Raw genomic sequence first — 20,469 nt, 5'->3', positions numbered from 1 at the left:
GCTGATGGTTTATTATTACTCTACTGTATTTATAGGTATTATCAGAAAAGGGATATTTGTACTTATCAGTTTTATAAAATATTGTTTAGAGCTACATATTACAGCCTTATGTGAAGGAGTATGTAGGATTCCCTCAGCATTTAGAGCTACATACAATAGCTGTATGTGAAGGAGTATATAGGATTCCCTCGGCACCCCCATCACCACCAGGCGCCAGACAGAACTAAACATTACCGGCAGAAGGAGTGAGACGGCCGTAGTTCATGATGTAAAGAGTGACTGAAGAGAAACAAGAGTGATTCGACAACCATTGGTGGACGCGGTTTAGAGACAGTGGTCGGCCTACCATCACCTTTGTCTCTGAGTCACTTAACTTACTGTATCCAACTGAAAACTAGTCCAAACTAGTCCCCAGGGAAGCTCCAGCAATCTTTTCTTTGACTGACAAGATACTAGGCGATATTACCTGATCATACCATAATTTAAAAACATTTTTAGGCCCTGTTCAGGCTCCTTTTAGTCCCCTTTTATTTCCCAGCCAGCCCAGTACCTGTCAGCTAGACCACACCTAAACTGTCATACTGTAGGATTTGATCTACTTTGTGACTTGAGTTCAGAGCCTGCACAATATTAGTTATATACTGTATAGAGGTAGATAGATATATATAGGTATAGCTAGACAGATATAAATTAATGTAGGTAGATACAGATATAAATATATATATATATATATATATATATATATATATATATATATATATATATATATATATGCTGAAAGGTACGACTAAGAAAGACAACTGAGCAGAAACAAATGCGAATATTACAACTTCAAGCAGTGTGGCAACAGATGCCTGACTACTCTCAGTGTCTTTATGGACTAAGGGACGGGTGTATGTAGCCCTTCACTCTCTGTCAAAAGCAAAAGTTTGCCGATAATCCTCTGCCAGTATTGTGTTGTCCAGTGTGCTCTTCCTCCAGCGTCAGAGTGTCCTTCTTTCTCATAGACTTTACACTCCATTTTGTTCACAGTCAGAATGGAAGTGACTGCAAAGTGATGGCAGTGCAAGAGACAGTCAAAGAAGCTGGTCATAGTAGATTGTGGTATGGCGTAGTGTGGGTCTGATGGTTGTGGACAACCATCACTTGTGCCAGCTGACCCCATGAACTTGGCGGTGGTGTGGCCCTTATTCTTACTGACACACGAGGCATCATCGCACCTCTTCTTTAGTGATGTATTCTGCACTTTATACCCCAACATTTTCTTGCGTAGTATTTAGGCTCCTGTTAGTCCAAACCATGTAAAGATAGGAAATCAATCAACGCCCATGGTAATGTCTTCATGGTAGAAAAATCTCTATCCACCTTTTGGACTAGACCTGTGATGCGCAGAACTCTCGAACTGCCACCTTAGCGTTCTACCAACCATATCACCAGGCATCTACATGAAGAGTGTACAAGAGGATACTGGGCTGTAATGTCCAAAATACAGTCACTAAGAAACGGTTGCAATGGAATCCTGTAAGTTGCATAATACATCTTTACATCCTGACGTTCTCCTGTAAGGTATTTAAGTCACTTTAGTATTGACATAATTTCCATCAAACATAAACAAAGAGGATGTTGAGGTATAATGTGCAAAACCAAATCGCTAAAGAAATGGTGTAAGCAACTCCTGGAATCCTCATGAATGTGACTCCATGACTCAGGCAGCCTCTTGGTGCTCACTACGGGCGTCATGAGCAACAGCAGCCGGCATGAACAGCCACAGGATGAAGCATACAAACTGAATGGCAGCCAGAAGTAAGAGACTCACCGTGTAGGAGCCGGTAGCATCAGTCACCGCACCTGCCATGAGGGAGACATGAGTTACACACAGACTGACTGGTACCAAGTTACACAGTGTCAGCCAAGACAGACAGTTTAGAGGGTGGCCCATATGTAACGCTCCCCGTTCCAGCTCGTCAGATGATTTCTCGTGTTCCATGGATGGCTCAGTCAGAGTTATCAGTGTCTGCCCTGCGTCATTTATTCATTTTCTGCTCCCACTGCCACTTCCACGTCTACACCAGCAGACTGAGCCGTACCTACAACACAATACATCATCAGGCGAGTTTCTAGTGGAGTGCTACTAACAGATCACCATGTATTTATAAACTAACGAAAAATTTTAAAATTTATGATTTCATCACAGTGGTTTCTTAGCACCTTCTCCTCTGTTGTTTATTGTGGATTGTATGCCTGAACATTCTCTTGTACTTTGCATATACGTTAATATCAATATGGTGCACTTCTGAGCACCTCCTCCCTGACAGTTTATTCTTCTTACAGATGTATGACCACACACACACACACACACACACACACACACACGTATATATATATATATATATATATATATATATATATATATATATATAACGTATATATATATATATATATCCCATTGGATCCCAGGGATACTGGGCGAGGCATTGCACTGGGAGGGCACTAAGCATACCGCCCTCCGCCTATTGACTCATAGTCGCGAAGCTCATAGGTCCCTGCCCGGGGGTTCCCTACTTTATGAAGACTTGATAAATCCCAGTTCTGTCCAATACTCTGGACACTGGGCTCCAATGGAGTATATATATATATATATATATATATATATATATATATATATATACAGGTATATATATGTGTGTGTATGTGTATGTTTCATCATTAACCGCTTCGTACACGGTGACGCTTTAGGCGTCATTAGGGTCATTCCTTGCAAATATGCAGTGACGCCTTTAGCGTCATAAAACCATAAAATATTTGCCAATAAAGGTTTTTGGTTGATATGCATCATTTTTGGAGGCGTCATAGCTTGTTTGGCTCTCGTCAAAAGTAATGAGTTGGCAACCTTGGGTCCCGATACCCACGAGAGAGCAGACAGGTCTTTAAGTACCAAATGAGCTGTGAATGGGGAAGGTTTTGTGCAGTTTTGTCCCTTTAAATCTCTATTACCTTCATCCCGCCCGTGTAACATAATTCACTATACCATTAGTGCTTATGTATTGTTTTTGGGCACTGTTGTGATTAGATTTGGTGTTTGCAATAGGAAATTAGGTGTTTGTGAAGCGTTCCTGGTCGTTATCAGCTGTTGGCCCAGCAAAGAATATGGTACTGTTTCTAATCAACTACACTGCCTTTACCCTGCACCAAATGTGAGTATTCAACTATAAAAATAGTGACAGTGAATCATGTGACTATAGTGTGCATATCTAGTGTAAACGGAATTGGTAAAATACGTACAGGAACTTAGAGGGAAGCGAGAAACCGCCCTACAGTCATGACACGGCATGGGTACACCGTAATTTTTTGCATTTTTCTTTAAAACTATGAGGCATAGGAGAACCATTCTGATATCAAATGAAAGCCCGTGAAATTCTGCATAAGTTGATAAAATAAAAACATAACACTGCTAAGAAAAGTTTTTCACGAGCCTCCTGAATAAAAACTATAGTCTGTCAGAAATAAGTTTTACTTTTTAGCTTATTACTCGAGAATCATACCTCTTATGAAAATGCCATCAAACTCATTAGAAAGCTAATAAAATTCTCTTTCAAATGAAGGTATAACATGTGCAGATAGGTTAGTAAACATTCGAGCTATGATGTTGGGAATTGAGATGAATGTTCCCGAATGTTTATTCATACCACCCTGACATATGTATAGTGTGTTTTTTGTGTGTGTGTGTGTGTGTGTTTTTTTTTTTTGCTTATCGTTTGGAACAAACATTGACGAATAGGAATATGTAGGTTTTGTGGCAAAATAAATATGTTTGGGTGGTGAAAATAAGCTGAGAATATACTTTTTTTGCAGTGCGTGGTGGGCAGCAGGGGGACTGGAGAAAGCTGATGTGTTGTGGAACGTGAAACTGAAATTTACCATGCGCGAAGGGGTTCATTATTATTTTTTGGGTTCTTTCATGTATGCTGCTTGTACTGTCCAGGTGGGTTGCATCAATAGCATACAAGAAGATACTGAGGTGTAGTGTACAGGACACACTGCTACAGGTGGTGTTACACAGTGCCCAGATCCACTTCCAGTAATACCCTAAAATACTTTGAATTGTCACACAGGTACAGCTGCCAAGGACTCACCAAAGAGGGAGCCATGCATAAGGAACCAGATGCTAGTGAAGGTGCCCGCCACACTAAAGTAGTCGACGTAGAGGCGCTGCCCTAAGTAGTGGATGGCGATGAGAATGGCTAGTGTGTTGCAGATGCCAACGGACACACCCCACAAGGTAAGGGCCAGGTTTATCAGGGTTAAATCCCACACCACACTGAAGGCTGGAATGATGGCACACCTAAATCAGAGACTGAAAACGCTATATCTTAGGGAATCAAGAAATCAGACTCCTGTACATAGCCACGATTGGTGCTTTTTCTAATGCAGGAGGATGTAGGTTAGTTGAATATACTGAAGGTTAGGTTAGGGTTTGGTTTGGTTGTTAGATTGAGGGTTAGGTTAGTTATAATGGAATGAAAGAAAATATACATGATCATCCAGACATGGGGAAACTTATGTGTAGACCTGGTCCCATTCTGATTTAGAATTTGCTTTCAAAACCAGTTCAGAAAAAGCTGCTGAAGTTCAGCACATTTCTCATGCCACCCTTTATGATTACTGACATACCATCTTCAGTAACAAGAGTCCAGCAACCTTTCTTGATTTCTCTCCGTTAGTTCTTGAATCCAAAGCAAGACACTGGTGACACTGATCTGGGACCAGATAAAAGCTACAGTTTCGCCCGTGGCAAATTTTGCAGAGTGCTTTTCAAATTTCATAGAGAGCAAATCATTTAAGATGGCATGCCTTTTGTTCCCAATAGTTTCTACAGTAATGGTGAAAGGGAGAGAGGGGAGTGGAATATAAGACAGTGATGCATCAGTCTTATGGTCTCAATCATGTACTGTGGTTTCTCGTAACAAGTGCTCTGCTTATACATTATATGGCATTTGAGAAAGGTGAGTATACATAATGCCAGAAGTACAAAGGTTACACTGTATAACCCATGTATAAATTGTATGCATGCTGGATGTACTGTATGTATTTCAAAAATTGTCAACCCTTAACACTAGAGGCTAACATTAATCATCTCCAAAATATATAACTGTCACACTGCCTGCACTGCCTTATCAACGTTTTCATGTTTGTGGTTGTGCATATGTGCGAGTGTGTGTGTGTGTGTTCGTAAATGGGCGTTTGTTTCTGTATGTATGTATGCGTGCCTGTATGTGTTTACCTATATGTGCATACATGATCAGACGCAACATCAGTCATACAAAATATGCAGCAATGATAATGGTACACGATTTTGTTAATGTTCACAGTGGTTACAGTGGGCCAGAAAATTCCACAACCGGCTGCGAGACGGCACCAAAGCACAGACAGACAGACAAGTACCGTATCTCCCCAAAGCTATGATGAATACTTGCGGGAAAAATGAAACCATCTGAGACACTCGCTCGTAAAGATGGGGTTTTCGTTATATTTCACCAGTTGTTAGTTTTCTTCAGATGGAACTTAGAAGATAATTGTTTCTGACCATACACAGGCAGAAGTATATCCCCACTTACGAACGCCTCTGTACCATCACCTACTTTTAAATTTCCCTTACAAGTACCAGGTAAAATTTTTCGTTCTGCGTAGTTATATAAGTACAGGCAAATCTCATAACTAGTGTTTTTTTTACTCTTTCTTTCTGTTAAATTCTTCCCGCTCCTTCTGGCACCTTGCCAAAAACCTTTCTAACAACTTAACCTCATCATCCTTCCCTCCTCTTTTCTACTGTGATGGCTCTGTAGCTATTTCTTCTACTGATAAAGCAGATCTCTTTGCTCAAACTTTCTCCTCCAATTCTACCTTAGACGATTCCAGTGCTGTTCCTCCATCACTTCCCCCCTCTGACTTCCTCATGGCTGACATTAAAGTTTCTTCAGCTGATGTATTTTCTGCCATCACAGGCCTCAGTACTAACAAGGCATATGGTCCTGATGGAGTCCCTCCTGTTGTTCTCAATAACTGTGCTTCTGTGCTTACACCCTGCCTAGGTAAACTCTTTCGTCAATGTCTGTCCTTCCTGGAAGTTTGCTCTCATTCAGCCAGTTCCAAAGAAGGTGACCATTCCCAACCCTGTAACTATCGTCCAATTGCCTTAACATCCTGTATCTCAAAAGTTTTCGAGTCAGTTCTTAATAGACAAATTTTAAAGCATCTCTCCTATCACAACCTACTTTCGGATCGTCAATATGGGTTCCATCAGGGATGCTTCACTGGCGATCTTTTCAACTACCTTTCAGACTCCTGGTCATCCTCGTTTCGGGACTTTGGCAAAGCTTTGTCATTGCACTTGACATAAAGGCTTTCGATCAAGTCTGGCATAAATCTTTAATTTCCAAACTGCCCTCTTACGGTTTCTATCCATCTATCTGTGCCTTCATCTTTAGTTTCCTTTCTGGTGGTTCTGTAGCTGCTATTGTAGACGGCCACCGTTCTTCTCTTAGATCAATCAACAGTGGTGTTCCTCAGGGCTCTGTCCTATCACCAACTCTCTTTTATTCATCAGTGACCTTTTAAGCTGTACATCTAACCCTGTCCACTCATATGCTGATGACTCCACCCTTCACTTTTCCATTCGGTTCCCGCAGCGTCCATCTCAGCAGTTACTTCAACAAACAGGAGATGAGGCAATGGCACACCTAATGTCTGACTTGGCTCATATCTCTGACTGGGGTAAAAATAATCTGGTTGTTTTTAATACATCAAAGACTCAGTTTTTTCACCTATCAACCCAACAAAATCTTCTGCACGTATACCCACTAATGTTTAATAATATTCAGCTTAATCCTGCATCATCCTTGAACATTCTTGGGGTTTCATTTACTCGGGACTTTTCTTTGAAAGATCATAATTTATTACATCTCTTGTAAAATCTGCTTCCAAGAGATTAGGTGCGCTAAGCCGACTCCATTCCTTCTTTACCCCTGCACAGTTGTTGATTCTATACAGGGGTTTTATCCGCCCCTGTGTGGAGCCCAACTCTAATGTGTGGGGAGGCTCCGCACATACAGCTCTTCTCAATAGGGTGGAGTCTAATGCTTTTCGTCTCATTAACTCTCCTCCTCTTACTGACTCCCTTCAACCTCTGTCTTCTCCACACTACTGCATCTTTGTCTCTTTTCTATCGCTACTTAAATGGTGACTGTTCCTCTGAACTGTCTGCATGCATTCCTCCACCTCTACGACGGGCGCATAGCACCCGTCTAGCAGCAAACTCTCATCCCTTTTCTGTCCAACTCTCTAATGCTCTAATGCAAGAGTTAACCATTATTCCCAGTCCTTCATTTATGCAACAGGTCAACTCTGGAACTGTCTCCCTCTGTCTGTATTTCCTGCTTCCTATGATCTCCAGTCTTTCAAATGGAGTGTGTCCTGGCATCTTGAAATGATCAGATCTTGAATTTGGCTCTCTCTTGTATTTTGTTTTTCTCTTGGAAGGAACAATAATTGCGGGCTCGCGGCCTTTGGTTCCTTCTTCCTCGCATAAAAAAAATAATAATAATGTTGACAATTAAAATCCATTGCTACTCACGAAAAGAGACGAGACCCCCTGGGATCTCATTTTATCCATTAGACTTACTGTATGTTCCCACTTTGGCCTATATACCCAGGGTTGTATTGTCCATAGATTTATTCCTACCATGGACCTATTCTTGCCATGGAGTTATTTTCCCACTATCCACCCACCCACCTACTCTACTGCATTCACCTAACCACCCACCCATGCTGCCCATTCACTCACCCCCACCCACGCTGACCCCGCTTGCCCCGTTACACCCACCCCCTCAACCTTGCCCACTCACCTATCCACCCAGCCCTGCTCACCCACCTACCCACACAACCCTGCCCACCTACCTACTCGCCCAACCCTACCACCCTACTTACCCACCCAACCCTGCCCATCCACTTCACTCTCCCGCCCACCTCATCCATCCGTCCACCTACCTAACCCAAGTGCCCACCACTCTTCCACCCAGCCACCAAGATTCACCATGTTGGTTTTATAGAGTGACTAGTGCTTGCCTGAAAAAGTTTGTGGGGCTAACTTATTTTTTTATTTTTTTTCGATGGAAGAAGGGAGTGAAGGCCAGGAACCTGCAAAATGTTCTCTCCAAGAAAAAACAAAAGCAGGATAACAGAGCAATAACCTTTCCAACACAAAAGCTTCGAAATAGCATTATCATTGTTTCCATATCATTATTGAACCCACAATGGTCATTTCTGACCAAAAAGTAGAATAATTATTTTTACATATTTCTGCATGTTGCGATTTCCAACCATTGTGTCGTGCACAATTGCCAATTTTATTCCGACACTCCCTGGACTTACTCTGACTCAATGCAAAAAGAATTAGATCAATACATTTTACCGTTCTCATGAAAGAAACGAACAGACACACAGACACTATAGTGTGTCGTGATTTCTGACCATTTCACGCCATTTCATCGAGCGCGATCTCCAAAAAACTTTGATTGTATTTTTCTGACACTCCCCTGACTTACATGATCTAATGCAATAAATATCAGGTCGATATATATTAACATTAAACGAACAAATGCACAGACATACACACACATACACAGCGTGACTTTATTATATAGATTTTCAAGTTGCAGTATTGATGTGGTTGAAAAAGGAAGTTAAAATCTTTTCAGTAATTAGCCTTCATGCTCCACCATGCTGACTTGATACTTTTGGCCATCAGGGTTGCCGCTGTAGCAACTTTAAACCACACTGTTAATTTTCCCATTAAAAAGAAAAAAAGACACATCTGAAGCCCTTTAAATAGCCCACCTTCTTACAGATACACAGAGAGACACCCACACACACTTTAAAAATATATATAAGATGCTGTGATATTACAGAACATATAAGTTACACGTAACCTGGACTGTGTTTACTGTAGTTTTCATACCTAGAATGGAGAAGCTCAAACCAGCGATGCCAGCCATGTAGCAGACTCGTTTGTTGAACCAGGAACAGTCTGTGAGGGAGGCCACCACCATCTGACTCACCATACTGATTGTGTAGACCAGTGTTATGCTCCACGCTGCTTCAGCCTGTGTATAGCCTCGCAGTTTCATTACAATTGGTATTATTGGAATAATCTGACTACAACCACTAGACGACAGCGCAGAAATGACAGCCAGAACCAAAACTTGCTTAGATTTGAGTGCTTTGAAATTCTCCTTTAAAGTGTGAGTTGCTTTCTTCAGTGTTTCTGTCAGTGTCCTGGTGGAGGTATTTCGGCATCTCAGCCTTGTCACAGCCTGAGATGACCCAGCACTGTGCCACCCCACGGGGTGAAACACCATCGCAGCCACACAAATGTTTAGCGAGATGGCTCCTACAATGATAGTGGCACCCTTTTGGCCAAAATGGTCCTGAAGGAAGGTGATGAGGTGTGGACACACCATTCCTCCCATGCCAAACCCGCAGTGCAACACAGCAAAAGCTCTGCCACGCAGTCGCTTGAAGTAGAGTGGTAAGATGAGACAACATGAAGCATAAGAAACTCCACCTCCAAGTCCTGAAACAAAGCAGTGACCTCAGTTTTCATGAATATACAGAAAGAAAACAGTTTAAAAGATATTATATCTTATGGAGCACCGTTATACTAATCCAGAAAGTCTTTGTTTTGAGTAATGATATACTTACCAGCACAGATAGAAAATGCAAAAAGTAGAGTATATGCGGACGAGGCAAAGGCTGATAAGACCATTCCCAGACCGCACAGCACTCCTCCTATGAAGGTTATCTTGCGGTATCCCATCAGGTCAGTGAACAGAGTCACAAGTGTAGGTGAAAGGTACCATGAGACCTCGGAGAGATTGATGATCCAGGTGGTGAGCAGTGAGGACGTGCCCAGGTTGAGTAGAAAATCCGAGAACAGAATACCGAAGCATGCGTCGAGGGCACTAGTGATGCTCTGTTTGGTAAAGAGGTATTTATATAGAAAATATAATGAAGAGTGTGACTGAACAAGGAGATTCTGAAACTGAAAGGGGAGATAGGGCTTGGTGAGATCGGAAATGGATAGTGGTCTTTTTGTTGGCACTATGCATATTGCTAGGTAATATATAGATTGAGTTTATTATGGAAATTTTACCCTGAGGTTTAAGCTTTAGTTGAGAATACTTTGAGTGATGGAGAGTCCTAAGCTGAACTGTCTGAATGTCACTTTCTGATATGGAGAGTCTCTTGTGCTGCTGCTGACAGTGTTTATGTGCGAGAAAGTAAAGTCATAAGAAAAAGTATCGTTACCCCAGGAATGCTCGATGCTAAACGAACGTTAGCTGGGCTATGTGGGCGGGTCCTTGCTGTTCGCCCCTCCCCTATCTAGTGTTGCCACATCACAATCCCATTAAAGAGCTGGAATAATGAGCAAGAATGAGCCATATGGCAGGGAAATATATAGGACGAGTTTGCGTTACCCTGAGCGCCCCGCCGGGGATCGATAATGAAACTCGGCAGGTTTATTATTTTCCTTCTATTCAACACTTATTATCTATAATATACAACAAGTAAATTATTTTGGAGGGTAATAAATCTATAGGCATCGACTGTTTTTTTTTTTTTTAATTATAGTATAGTAGGGGTGCACGAGTTCATTTGTTTGCTTTAGATGGGTTGTTAAAATGCTTCACATGGATGCTTCAGATGTCTAGGGGCTGTTTTGGACGCAGGAGGTGGGTATACAAAATATTAAAGCAATGAAACTGAACACGTATTATTATTTTCCTTCTACTCAACATTTATCATATGTAGAAAGCAATACATATCATTATTACACCGAAATTTACTAATTTGGCATGTATCGGCTGAAGTACTATCATACGTCTGGCATGGGTGCACATACTCATTGCCCGTCTGCATGTGTGTTGCCGACTTCAGACCATTGGGTTATATTTTTATTTAATGAATTCGGTGCCGGATAATAAAGAGTATTGTCTCTATGCACAGAGGCCAAACGATCTAATTAGTTTTTATTACCTCTAGCACATATTCTAATATCAGTCTCACGTAACCGACATTGACGGGTTTGAGGTACAAACGTTCCTGTCCTGTCATTCCACAACACTTCATGGTTGTGTCATAGTGCATAGCTCTGAAGGGTAACGATAGTTAATATTATGACTGTACACCTGATACTAGTTTCGAGTCTGTGGGCTGGTAATAAGCAAATCCGTTCATGACACCACTGTAAGTCACTTTGGTGTGATGAGAACATAGGTTCATATCCATGGCACTTCTTTCCAGCAATGTGCTGATATGTTGTGAATATTATAAGACTTGTCATGTGTGCTAAGATGTAGGTAAAAGTTGTCATCCTGTCCCTGTTGCACCTTTGATACTACTACCTCCATTTTAAGCTCCATTTGCCTGTGCTTGTGATGTAGCTGGCCCCTGTTAAAGACATCCTCAGGTCTATCAGTATATTCTAACCATGACTGATATGTTAACTAGATGTCTTCAGGCAATTCATTCGAAAAATATTTGAACCTACCCCTGGGGGTAGGGGGGCTTTCGAGAATACTCCCTCAGTATCCCTGCTTGTTGTATGAAGCGACTAAAAGGGTTGGTGGAGGGTTAGAGCCCCTCCCCAGAAAACAGCTACCGTAAGTAAAAAGACGAACAAGAAACCTCGGACAAGGACGGACCAAAATATGATGACCAAGGACAGGACAAAGGACGTGGTACGGATTGCGGCGTGGAATGCAAGGGGTGCAAATGATGAGGTGAAAGAGAGATTGTCCAGGTGCTTGAGAGTGCTAAAGTGGATGTATGTGGAGTAACTGAAACTAAATGGAGAGGAGAAAGTGTGAGAGAATGGGAGTATGGATGGGGTATATGTGCAGGAGTAGGTGAGAATGAGAGGGCAAAAGAAGGAGTGTGTATTGTTGTGAGTAAAAGATGGAAGAAGAACATAAGAGACTATGGATCAGTTGGGTCAAGGATTGTGTAGGTAAGATTGAAAGTTGGAATACAAATGTGGGCAATTGTGTGCGTGTATGCGTCAGTGCAAGATCGTGCAAGCAGAGTGAGAGAAGAGTTCTGGACAAATGTGGAAGTGTGCATGGAAAAGTTTGAAAGGAATGAGAGAGTATTTTTGAATGGTGATATGAATGGTAAAGTAGGGAATGTGAAGGTGGATGGAATAGTTGGTGAGTGGGGTGTGCCTGCTGAGATAGATGAGAATGGCAGTGGTTAGTGGACATTTGTGTCGAGAGAGGGTTGGTGATAGCCAATACCCTCTTCAGGCATAAAATGATCCACAAGTATACATGGCGAGTGATGAGAAGGGTGGATGGTGAACTGAATGAAAGGAAGGCAATGATTGATTATGTGTGTGTGGATGAAAGGATACAAAGATGTGTAATGGATGCAAGAGCTTATAGAGGCTGGGGGAGTGGACTTTCTGACCACTACTTGGTGGTGGCCAGAATCAAAATCCAAGTAAGATGGAGAAATAGAAAAAGGGAAGGACAGGAGGAAGGAGTAGTTGCAAGAAGAGTGGAAAGGTTACAAGAGGATGAGCAAAAGGCAGAATATAAGAGAGAAGTAGAGGAAAGATTGGGTAAATATGAATTGGAGCAGATGGGGGACGTGGATCTCAGAAGAATTATATGCAGCATGTGATGTGTGTGGGGTGAAGAGAAGATGGAAGGGGGTGCAAGGAACAGCATGGTGGAATGAAGAGGTGAGACAGGCTGTGGCATAAAAGAAGAAAGCATACAATGAATGGATGAGAAATAGGGGCATGGAAGAAGTTGAGAGGTGGAAAAGAGAGTTATATGTAGAAAGGAAGAGAGAGGTGAAAAGATTAGTAAGAGAGAATAAGAAGAGAGTGGATGAGGAACTTGGAAGGAATTTGATTGTAAAGTGGAAGAACTGTAAGAAAATGTTCTGGAAAGAGGTGAAGAGAGTAAGACAGGGTGGCAGTGAAGTTGGCAGGGGAATGAAAGATAAAAATGGTAGATTACTAGTGCAGCAGGGAGAAAAAGTGAGCAGATGGAAAAAACACTATAAGGAATTGTTGAACATAGAGAATGGAAGTAATGCGAGTATAAGTGGCTGGGGAATGGCTGGGAGGAGGGAGGTGAGAAGACAGGAAGAAATCAGTAGGATAGAAGTTGTGGAAGCAATGAAGAAAGTCAAATTGGGGAAAGCCCCAGGAATTGATGGAGTGTGTGGTGAAATGCTGAAGCATTGGGGAGAGATGGTAGTAGAATGGATGTGGAAGATGTGCAGATTGGTCTGGGAGGAAGGTAGAGTCCCGGAGGATTGGAAGTCAGGTATAATTATTCCCTTGTACAAAGGAAAAGGGGAACAAGAAGTGTGTGGTAATCATAGGGGCATTTGTCGTCTTAGTGTAACAGGAGAAGTTTATGGTAGGATACATATTGACAGAGTTAGGGAAATAACAGAGGAATTAGTTGGAGAACAACAGGGAGACTTTAGGAAGGGAAGAGGTTGTGTAGATCAGATATTCTTAGATCTTTAGTGGAAAAGTTTCTAGAGAAGTGAAAGAAGTTGTATATGGCCTTCATGGATTTGGAGAAAGCATATGACAGGGTGGAGAGACAAGGATTGTGGAAAGTATTAAGAATATATGGAGTAGTTGGGAAGTTGTTGAATGCTGTGAAGTGTATGTATGATGGTGCTAAGGCTGCAGTACGTGTGCATGGTGAACTGAGTGAATTTTTCTCTTTGAAGGTTGGGTTGAAACAGGGATGTGTCATGTCTCCATAGTTGTACATGGATGGGGTATAAAAGAGGTACAGGGTAGGGTAGTGGATGTTGGAGTGGCCTTAGTGAGAGAGGGTAGTGTTTGGAAAGTCCCTGTACTGTTGTTTGCAGATGATACTGTGTTGTTGAGTGAAGACGAAGGGGAGCTGCAAGGTTTGGCAGATGAGTTTGGGAGAGTGTGTAAGAAACGGAATCTAAAGGTGAATGTAGGGAAGAGTAAAGTGATGGTCTTTGAGAGAGGTAAAGTCAGTGAATGTACAGTGAGGTTGTATGGTGAGGAAATGGAAAACGTGAGTACGTTTAAGTACTTGGGGAGTATGATGAGTAAGGATAGAAGTTTGGAGGGTGAAGTGCTTGAAAGCGTACAACAAGGAAGAAAGGTTGCTGGTTCCCTAAAAGCAGTGATAAGAAACAGGGAATTGAGCATGGAAGTGAAAAAGTTACTACATGACAGTATTGTGATACCATCTCTAACGTATGGAAGTGAAGCTTGGAAGTCAAGAGTGAGAGCAGTGGAAATGAGTTATTTAAGAGGAGCCTGTGGAGTCACACGGAGAGACATGTTGACAAATGAGGATATAAAGGAGCGTTGTGGTGTGGATGTGGATGTGATAGGAAGCATTAGGAGAAACACACTGAGGTGGTTTGGCCATGTGGAGAGGATGGAGAGTGAGAGACTGATGAGGAGAGTGTGTGTGAGTGAGGTGGAGGAGGGGAGAGGGAGGGGGAGGCCGAGGATGAGATTGAGCGATGGAGTGGACAGGGGTGCAGATAACTGTGTATAAGATTTTTTGGGGGCAAACTTATTGTCAAACAGTTGTTGGAACTCTTATAATAAAAATATTTTAAAATAGATCGTTAATAATGAATCCATTCTGACAACCAATCGGCTGCCAAATTTCAAAAACTTATGGCTCGCCTCTCCGCAGAACAGATCGAATAAGTTATGGTCAGTGTTCCATTCTTCATCCTCGCCACATGATCAAACCATCTCAGAGTATTCTCTTAACGCATTCAGTAATACCCACTTTAACCCATAAGGTCCCGAGCTATTTCGCACCTCCGACACCCCCCAATCCCGAGATATTTTCGAATGTTTTTTTTTTTTTTTTGGCTAAAACCTCCGCTTTTGGTGAGAAACATCGAAATTTCATAGAGAAATCGCTCACCTGAGGTTTAAAATACTCGATCCAGGTAGCAGTACCTCCTTACCTGACTGGGTTTTCTAACAGGATGGCACCAAAGAAAGCGAGTTCTATGGGTGGGTAACTATTTCACACCACTCATAAATAATATTTATTTATTTACTTGGTACGAATTTATATGTAGTACGAGAGTATATTGGTTTTCAAACAGTAATATAGGCATTATCAGCGTTGTTTCACTCACTAACTCATCACCATACCTGACCTTCTTTTGCCACATTACCTGATCATCGTTTCTGACTGTTTCTTCCTCTAATGCTATGTAAACTTTGTCCTCCACATTGTCATCGATTGGGGAATCACTCTGGTCCTGAATGTCTTTATTGGCCAGGTCACTGGTAACAGGTGAATTGCCGAGATAGTGGCGTGTGGGGGGGGGGGAGGTTATGCGGTGTAAGGCATTGTCCCTGCTTGGCATCTTGTAGAGGAATGGAGGAAGGTGTCCCGTGTATACGTACGAAAAATCGCGCAAAAATTGAAAATTGTGCAAATTATGAACCTTGCAATTGCGCGACATACCAGTACGTCGATGGGACTGGCAAATGCAAAATGTTGCAACGTACCCATACATCAACGGAACGCCTCGGGTTAACATCAAGGCACTTATTCATTTGTCTGTCTCTCCATGTAACTCCACATATGCCTCTCAAATAACTCATTTGTCATGCAGATATTTATCCTGCTGTTTCAAACCAACGATAGCTAGGAATTGATTGCATTGGGTAATACGTTATTTATTAATGAAGATACGTTTTTCAGCTTATAATTATGTCAGCATTAGTCTAGATGTAGAAAAAGGAGGTATAGATGGTTAAACTGATTGATAGGCAGCTATATACAGTATATATAAGTATATATTTAAATATATATAAGTCTCTCTCTCTATCTCTCTCTCTCTCTCTGTTTATATATATATATATATATATATATATATATATATATATATATATATATATATATATATATAAAGAAAGAGAGAGAGAAAGAGACAGTGTCGGGGGAATGAAGGAAGCAGATTACGCAAGTCAGGTAAAGAAAGGTTTGGTGGGTGGCAACAGGATTTTCTGTACATGTACTGTGTGTATGTGTGTGTGTGTGTGTGTGTACATGCATGCAAATATGCAAATAAATAATATGGTTACGTGTGATTCATAGATATGCCTATATCCTCAAAGAATGGAAAAGATGAAAATGTCCCGAGCGCTTTCGCTCCTGAAGATGTGATTACACGAAAGGTCTCGTTACCTGACCTCACTGAAACATAACCACGTCAAATGTAACTAATTCTAACTTCACCATACTGAAACCTAACGTAACCAAAGTAGATGCAATCAAATCTAAGCTAACCATACTAAAAGCTAATGTAATCACGCCAGATGTAACAATCTCAACTACCCAATCTAAAACCTAATGTAACCTCGCCAAATGTAATCAAATCTAAGCTAAGCATACTAAAACCTAACGTAATCACGCCAAATGTAGTCAAATCTACGTTAAACAAACGTAACGAAATCTCATTTAACCAGTTCCCACAAAACACGTAATCTAGCTTGCCTGTCAACTTGATCAGGTCAAATCAGCCATAACGTAACACCTGACCTGTCCTAACCTGTCCTAACCCAGTCTAATCCAGCCTAGCAAAACACAGGCCAAAGGGATGCAGGTAAAGCCACTAACCATGACGGTGAAGGTGCCCAGCATGACCAAGTAGCCCCAGCCTCCGTCAGGTGCATCAGCCTCGTCATTAAGGCTTGGCTGCGTCTCTGGCCCACTGTCTTCTCCATCAGGTTTTCTTGTAAGTAGTTTGTTTGTTTCCCTCACACACCGGACACCTGTCTCACTGTTCTGTTGTGTAAACTTCTTGTCGTGTTGTAAACTAGCTTGGCGTAAAGAACCTGTGGACTCTTTCTTCACTTCTTCCTCACTGAAGTAATTGGTGTTATTGTTGAAACAGTCCACTTGATCAGTTGCATCTTTATCACCGTGTCTGCCCTGACAGGCACTGTTGTTCCTTCCTTGTTGTGATGGATATATTGCACTGCTGACCGAAGATTCTTCACTTACATAGCCTACATTCCTATATCCTGTTCCCACAACAGGCATCTGATACACTTCTGTCGACCCGTAATTTGTCCACTTCATCGTTAGAGGGTGCCTAGTGGGTACAACTTTGTCTTTCCTCTGTACTGCTGTGGAGTGAGGTCCTCTTACACGGGGTTGGCAAGAGACAATGCGGCCACACCGCGCCACACAGCCCTCGAATACTGCATCAATGCTTCATAAGTAGGCCGAGCATTAAAAGCTTTCCTGGCTCTCCTTATTGACCATAGAAGTACACTGCAGCTTATGAAGAGGATTCTTTTGTCCCCCTATGCCTGTGTAAGCCTGTGAACCCTTCAGTGTATCAGTAGAGTGAAAAATCCAGACTTTGAATATGAATGATGCTGTAATTTGAAAGTATGGCATAAACTTTGATGATGGGCAGCATTTACGTATTTAAATATAATGTAATACAAGTCATGCTTCAACCAGAGTCACAAAAATGATATAAAATAATCTTTTTTCCACAGACGCTTCAATATAGTCATTCAGTGCCAGAGTTTTCCACCTTTTTTTAAACACGTAAACTGCAGTGTGTATCAGGCACTTGGCATACATTATACTTTGCAGGTACAAAAACCATACGTAGGGTACATATATACATACATACATACAGCTTTATAAGACAGTTTCCCATATGTCCTTCACACACTTTTATTTTCTTTCTTTCTTTCCTTTTTAGTTAATGGCTGTTTTCAAGCCTGTATAGTCCCAGTCTCCAAATCCTGACTTCCTCTCTCAGCCCCTCATCCCATACCCTCCTTTACTGGGATAGAAATAAATAAGTAAAAATACGATGCACTCCCTCTCATACCCATGAGTTCTTTTTGCAGGAAGATTAAGGAAGGAAGTGTGCAGAATCCAAGTCTCCAGTTAATCCTACAAAAAGAATCCAATCTTAGTTACGAGAGCACAAATGATCGTCCTTATAACACAGAGGAGAACATGCAGAACATTCCCATCTTTCTAGTTCCTCCTCCAAAGAACAAATCCCAAGTTACGGCTGCAAATCCATCTTAAATATGTTTGGAAATCCCCGCCAGTTTGTTCTGTTGCCTTATGTATAGTGAAGAAGGGAAAGAAGTTGTAGGCTGCCTTCATGGGTTTGAGGAAATTGTATAAGTGAGGATAGATAGGGAATGTGGAAAGGGTAATAGATAGAATGTGGAATGAGTAATAGATAGAATGTGGAAAGAGTAATAATGAATGTGGAAAGAGTAATAGGGAATGTGGAAAGAGTAATAGATAGAATGTGGAAAGAGTAATAGGGAATGTGGAAGGAGTAATAGATAGAATGTGGAAGGAGTAATAGTGAATGTGGAAGGAGTAATAGATAGTGAATGTGGAAGGAGTAATAGTGAATGTGGAAGGAGTAATAGTGAATGTGGAAGGAGTAATAGGGAATGTGGAAGGAGTAATAGTGAATGTGGAAGGAGTAATAGTGAATGTGGAAGGAGTAATAGTGAATGTGGAAGGAGTAATAGATAGTGAATGTGGAAGGAGTAATAGTGAATGTGGAAGGAGTAATAGATAGTGAATGTGGAAGGAGTAATAGTGAATGTGGAAGGAGTAATAGGGAATGTGGAAGGAGTAATAGGGAATGTGGAAGGAGTAATAGTGAATGTGGAAGGAGTAATAGTGAATGTGGAAGATGTAATAGATAGTGAACGTGGAAGGAGTAAGAGTGAATGTGGAAGGAGTAATAGGGAATGTGGAAGGAGTAATAGTGAATGTGGAAGGAGTAATAGGGAATGTGGAAGGAGTAATAGTGAATGTGGAAGGAGTAATAGATAGTGAATGTGGAAGGGATAATAGTGAATGTGGAAGGAGTAATAGTGAATGTGGAAGGAGTAATAGTGAATGTGGAAGGAGTAATAGTGAATGTGGAAGGAGTAATAGTGAATGTGGAAAGAGTAATAGTGAATGTGGAAGGAGTAATAGTGAATGTGGAAGGAGTAATAGTGAATGTGGAAGGAGTGATAGATAATGAATGTGGAAGGGATAATAGTGAATGTGGATGAAGTAATAGATAGTGAATGTGGAAGGGGTAACATAGAGTAACAGGAAAGAAAGGAAGAGTTAGGGAGAGAGGAGGGTAGACACAGAACGATAAATATGAAGGGAGAAGTAAGCAGCACTACATCAGGTGAGTGGATGATACTCGCTACCACCTACAACCACGAAATAGGTTGAGAGATTTATAAATAGTAGTACAAGTCTCCATTGCACAGTTTTGAAAGATGCCAGACGAAGAGGGATGTGAAAATAATGGACGTGTTAAATTTGTGGCAAATATTTTTGTTAGTTTAGCCAGCACGAAAATGTTAAATTCAGAGGCACGAAATGAGGTATGTGGGACAGTGCAGGGTGTTACGTCATTGCTCTCTCTCTCTCTCTCTCTCTCTCTCTCTCTCTCTCTCTCTCTCTCTCTCTTCGGTGATCTTCGTTAGCGGCGTAGTTCATTTAGGTGCTTTGACATTTTATTTGAGAAAAACAAATCAGTTGGGCGCCACATTCAACTTTATTTGGACGCTGAGTTTAAACAGAGTAATGGACGCCGATTTTTTTTACGCAAAGAAGATGAACCAAAGGCCAGGAGCCTGCCGTTCCTTCCAAGAAAAAAACAAATACAATACACCAGAGAGCCAAATTCAAGATCCGTTCCTTTCGAGATGTCTGGACACACTACGTTTGAAAGACTGGAGATCATAGGAAGAAGGCAATACAGACAGAGGGAGACAGTTGACCTGTTGCATAAATGAAGGACTGGGAGTAACGGTTAACTCTTGCACGCGTCGTAGAGGTGGAGGGATGCATGCAGACAGTTCAGAGGAACAGTGACCATTGAAGTAGCGACAGAAAAGAGATGAAGATGCAACAGTGCGGCGAAGAAACAGAAGTTGAAGGGAGTCAGTAAGAGGAGGAGAGTTAATGAGACAAAAAGCCTTAGACTCCACCCTATTGAGAAGAGTTGTATGTGCGGAGCCTCCCCACACATGAGAGTTGTACTCTACACAGGGGGGAATAAAAGCCGTGTATAAAGTCAACAGCTGTGCAGGGGTAAAGAAGGTACAGAGTCGGCTTAGCACACCTAATCTCTTGGAAGTAGATTTTACAAGAGATTTAATATGATCTTACCAAGATATGTCCTGAGAGAATGAAACCTCAAGTATGTTTAAGGATGATGCAGGATTTAGCTGGGTATTATTAAACATTAGTGGGTACTCCTGTGGAAGATTTTGTTGGGTTGATAGGTGTAAGGAGTTAGTCTTTGATGCATTAAAAACAACAAGATTATTTATACCCCAGTCAGAGA

General features: G+C 41.5%; 1 protein-coding gene across 1 annotated transcript; it reads right to left on the bottom strand.

Annotated features, from left to right (window-relative positions):
* Positions 1-1,705: 1,705 nt before the first annotated feature.
* Positions 1,706-17,195, bottom strand: LOC145415331 (monocarboxylate transporter 12-B-like). Its single transcript, XM_080284608.1, has 5 exons — positions 16,731-17,195; positions 9,829-10,027; positions 9,014-9,628; positions 4,134-4,325; positions 1,706-1,848 (listed from the first exon to the last, which is right to left on the bottom strand). Exons 1-5 carry the CDS (start codon positions 17,193-17,195, stop codon positions 1,706-1,708), a joined length of 1,614 nt encoding a protein of 537 aa, XP_080140734.1.
* Between the last annotated feature and the right edge of the window lie 3,274 nt (positions 17,196-20,469).

This window comes from Coenobita brevimanus, chromosome 102 (genome assembly GCF_032717465.1).
Source record: "Coenobita brevimanus isolate Jiangsu-jjx chromosome 102, ASM3271746v2, whole genome shotgun sequence".
Taxonomy (NCBI): domain Eukaryota; kingdom Metazoa; phylum Arthropoda; class Malacostraca; order Decapoda; family Coenobitidae; genus Coenobita; species Coenobita brevimanus.
This window is presented reverse-complemented; position numbering and strand designations above follow the sequence as displayed.

What these genes read in the sequence shown, in the direction of transcription:
- LOC145415331 (XM_080284608.1), bottom strand. Translation starts at nt 17,195, where the DNA reads ATGAAGTGGACAAATTACGGGTCGACAGAAGTGTATCAGATGCCTGTT. An exon ending in TGGGCACCTTCACCGTCATG is followed by an intron (nt 10,028 to 16,730) that starts GTTAGTGGCTTT and finishes TTTACCAAACAG; the next exon opens with AGCATCACTAGTGCCCTCGA. An exon ending in TATGCATGGCTCCCTCTTTG is followed by an intron (nt 1,849 to 4,133) that starts GTGAGTCCTTGG and finishes CCCTCATGGCAG; the next exon opens with GTGCGGTGACTGATGCTACC.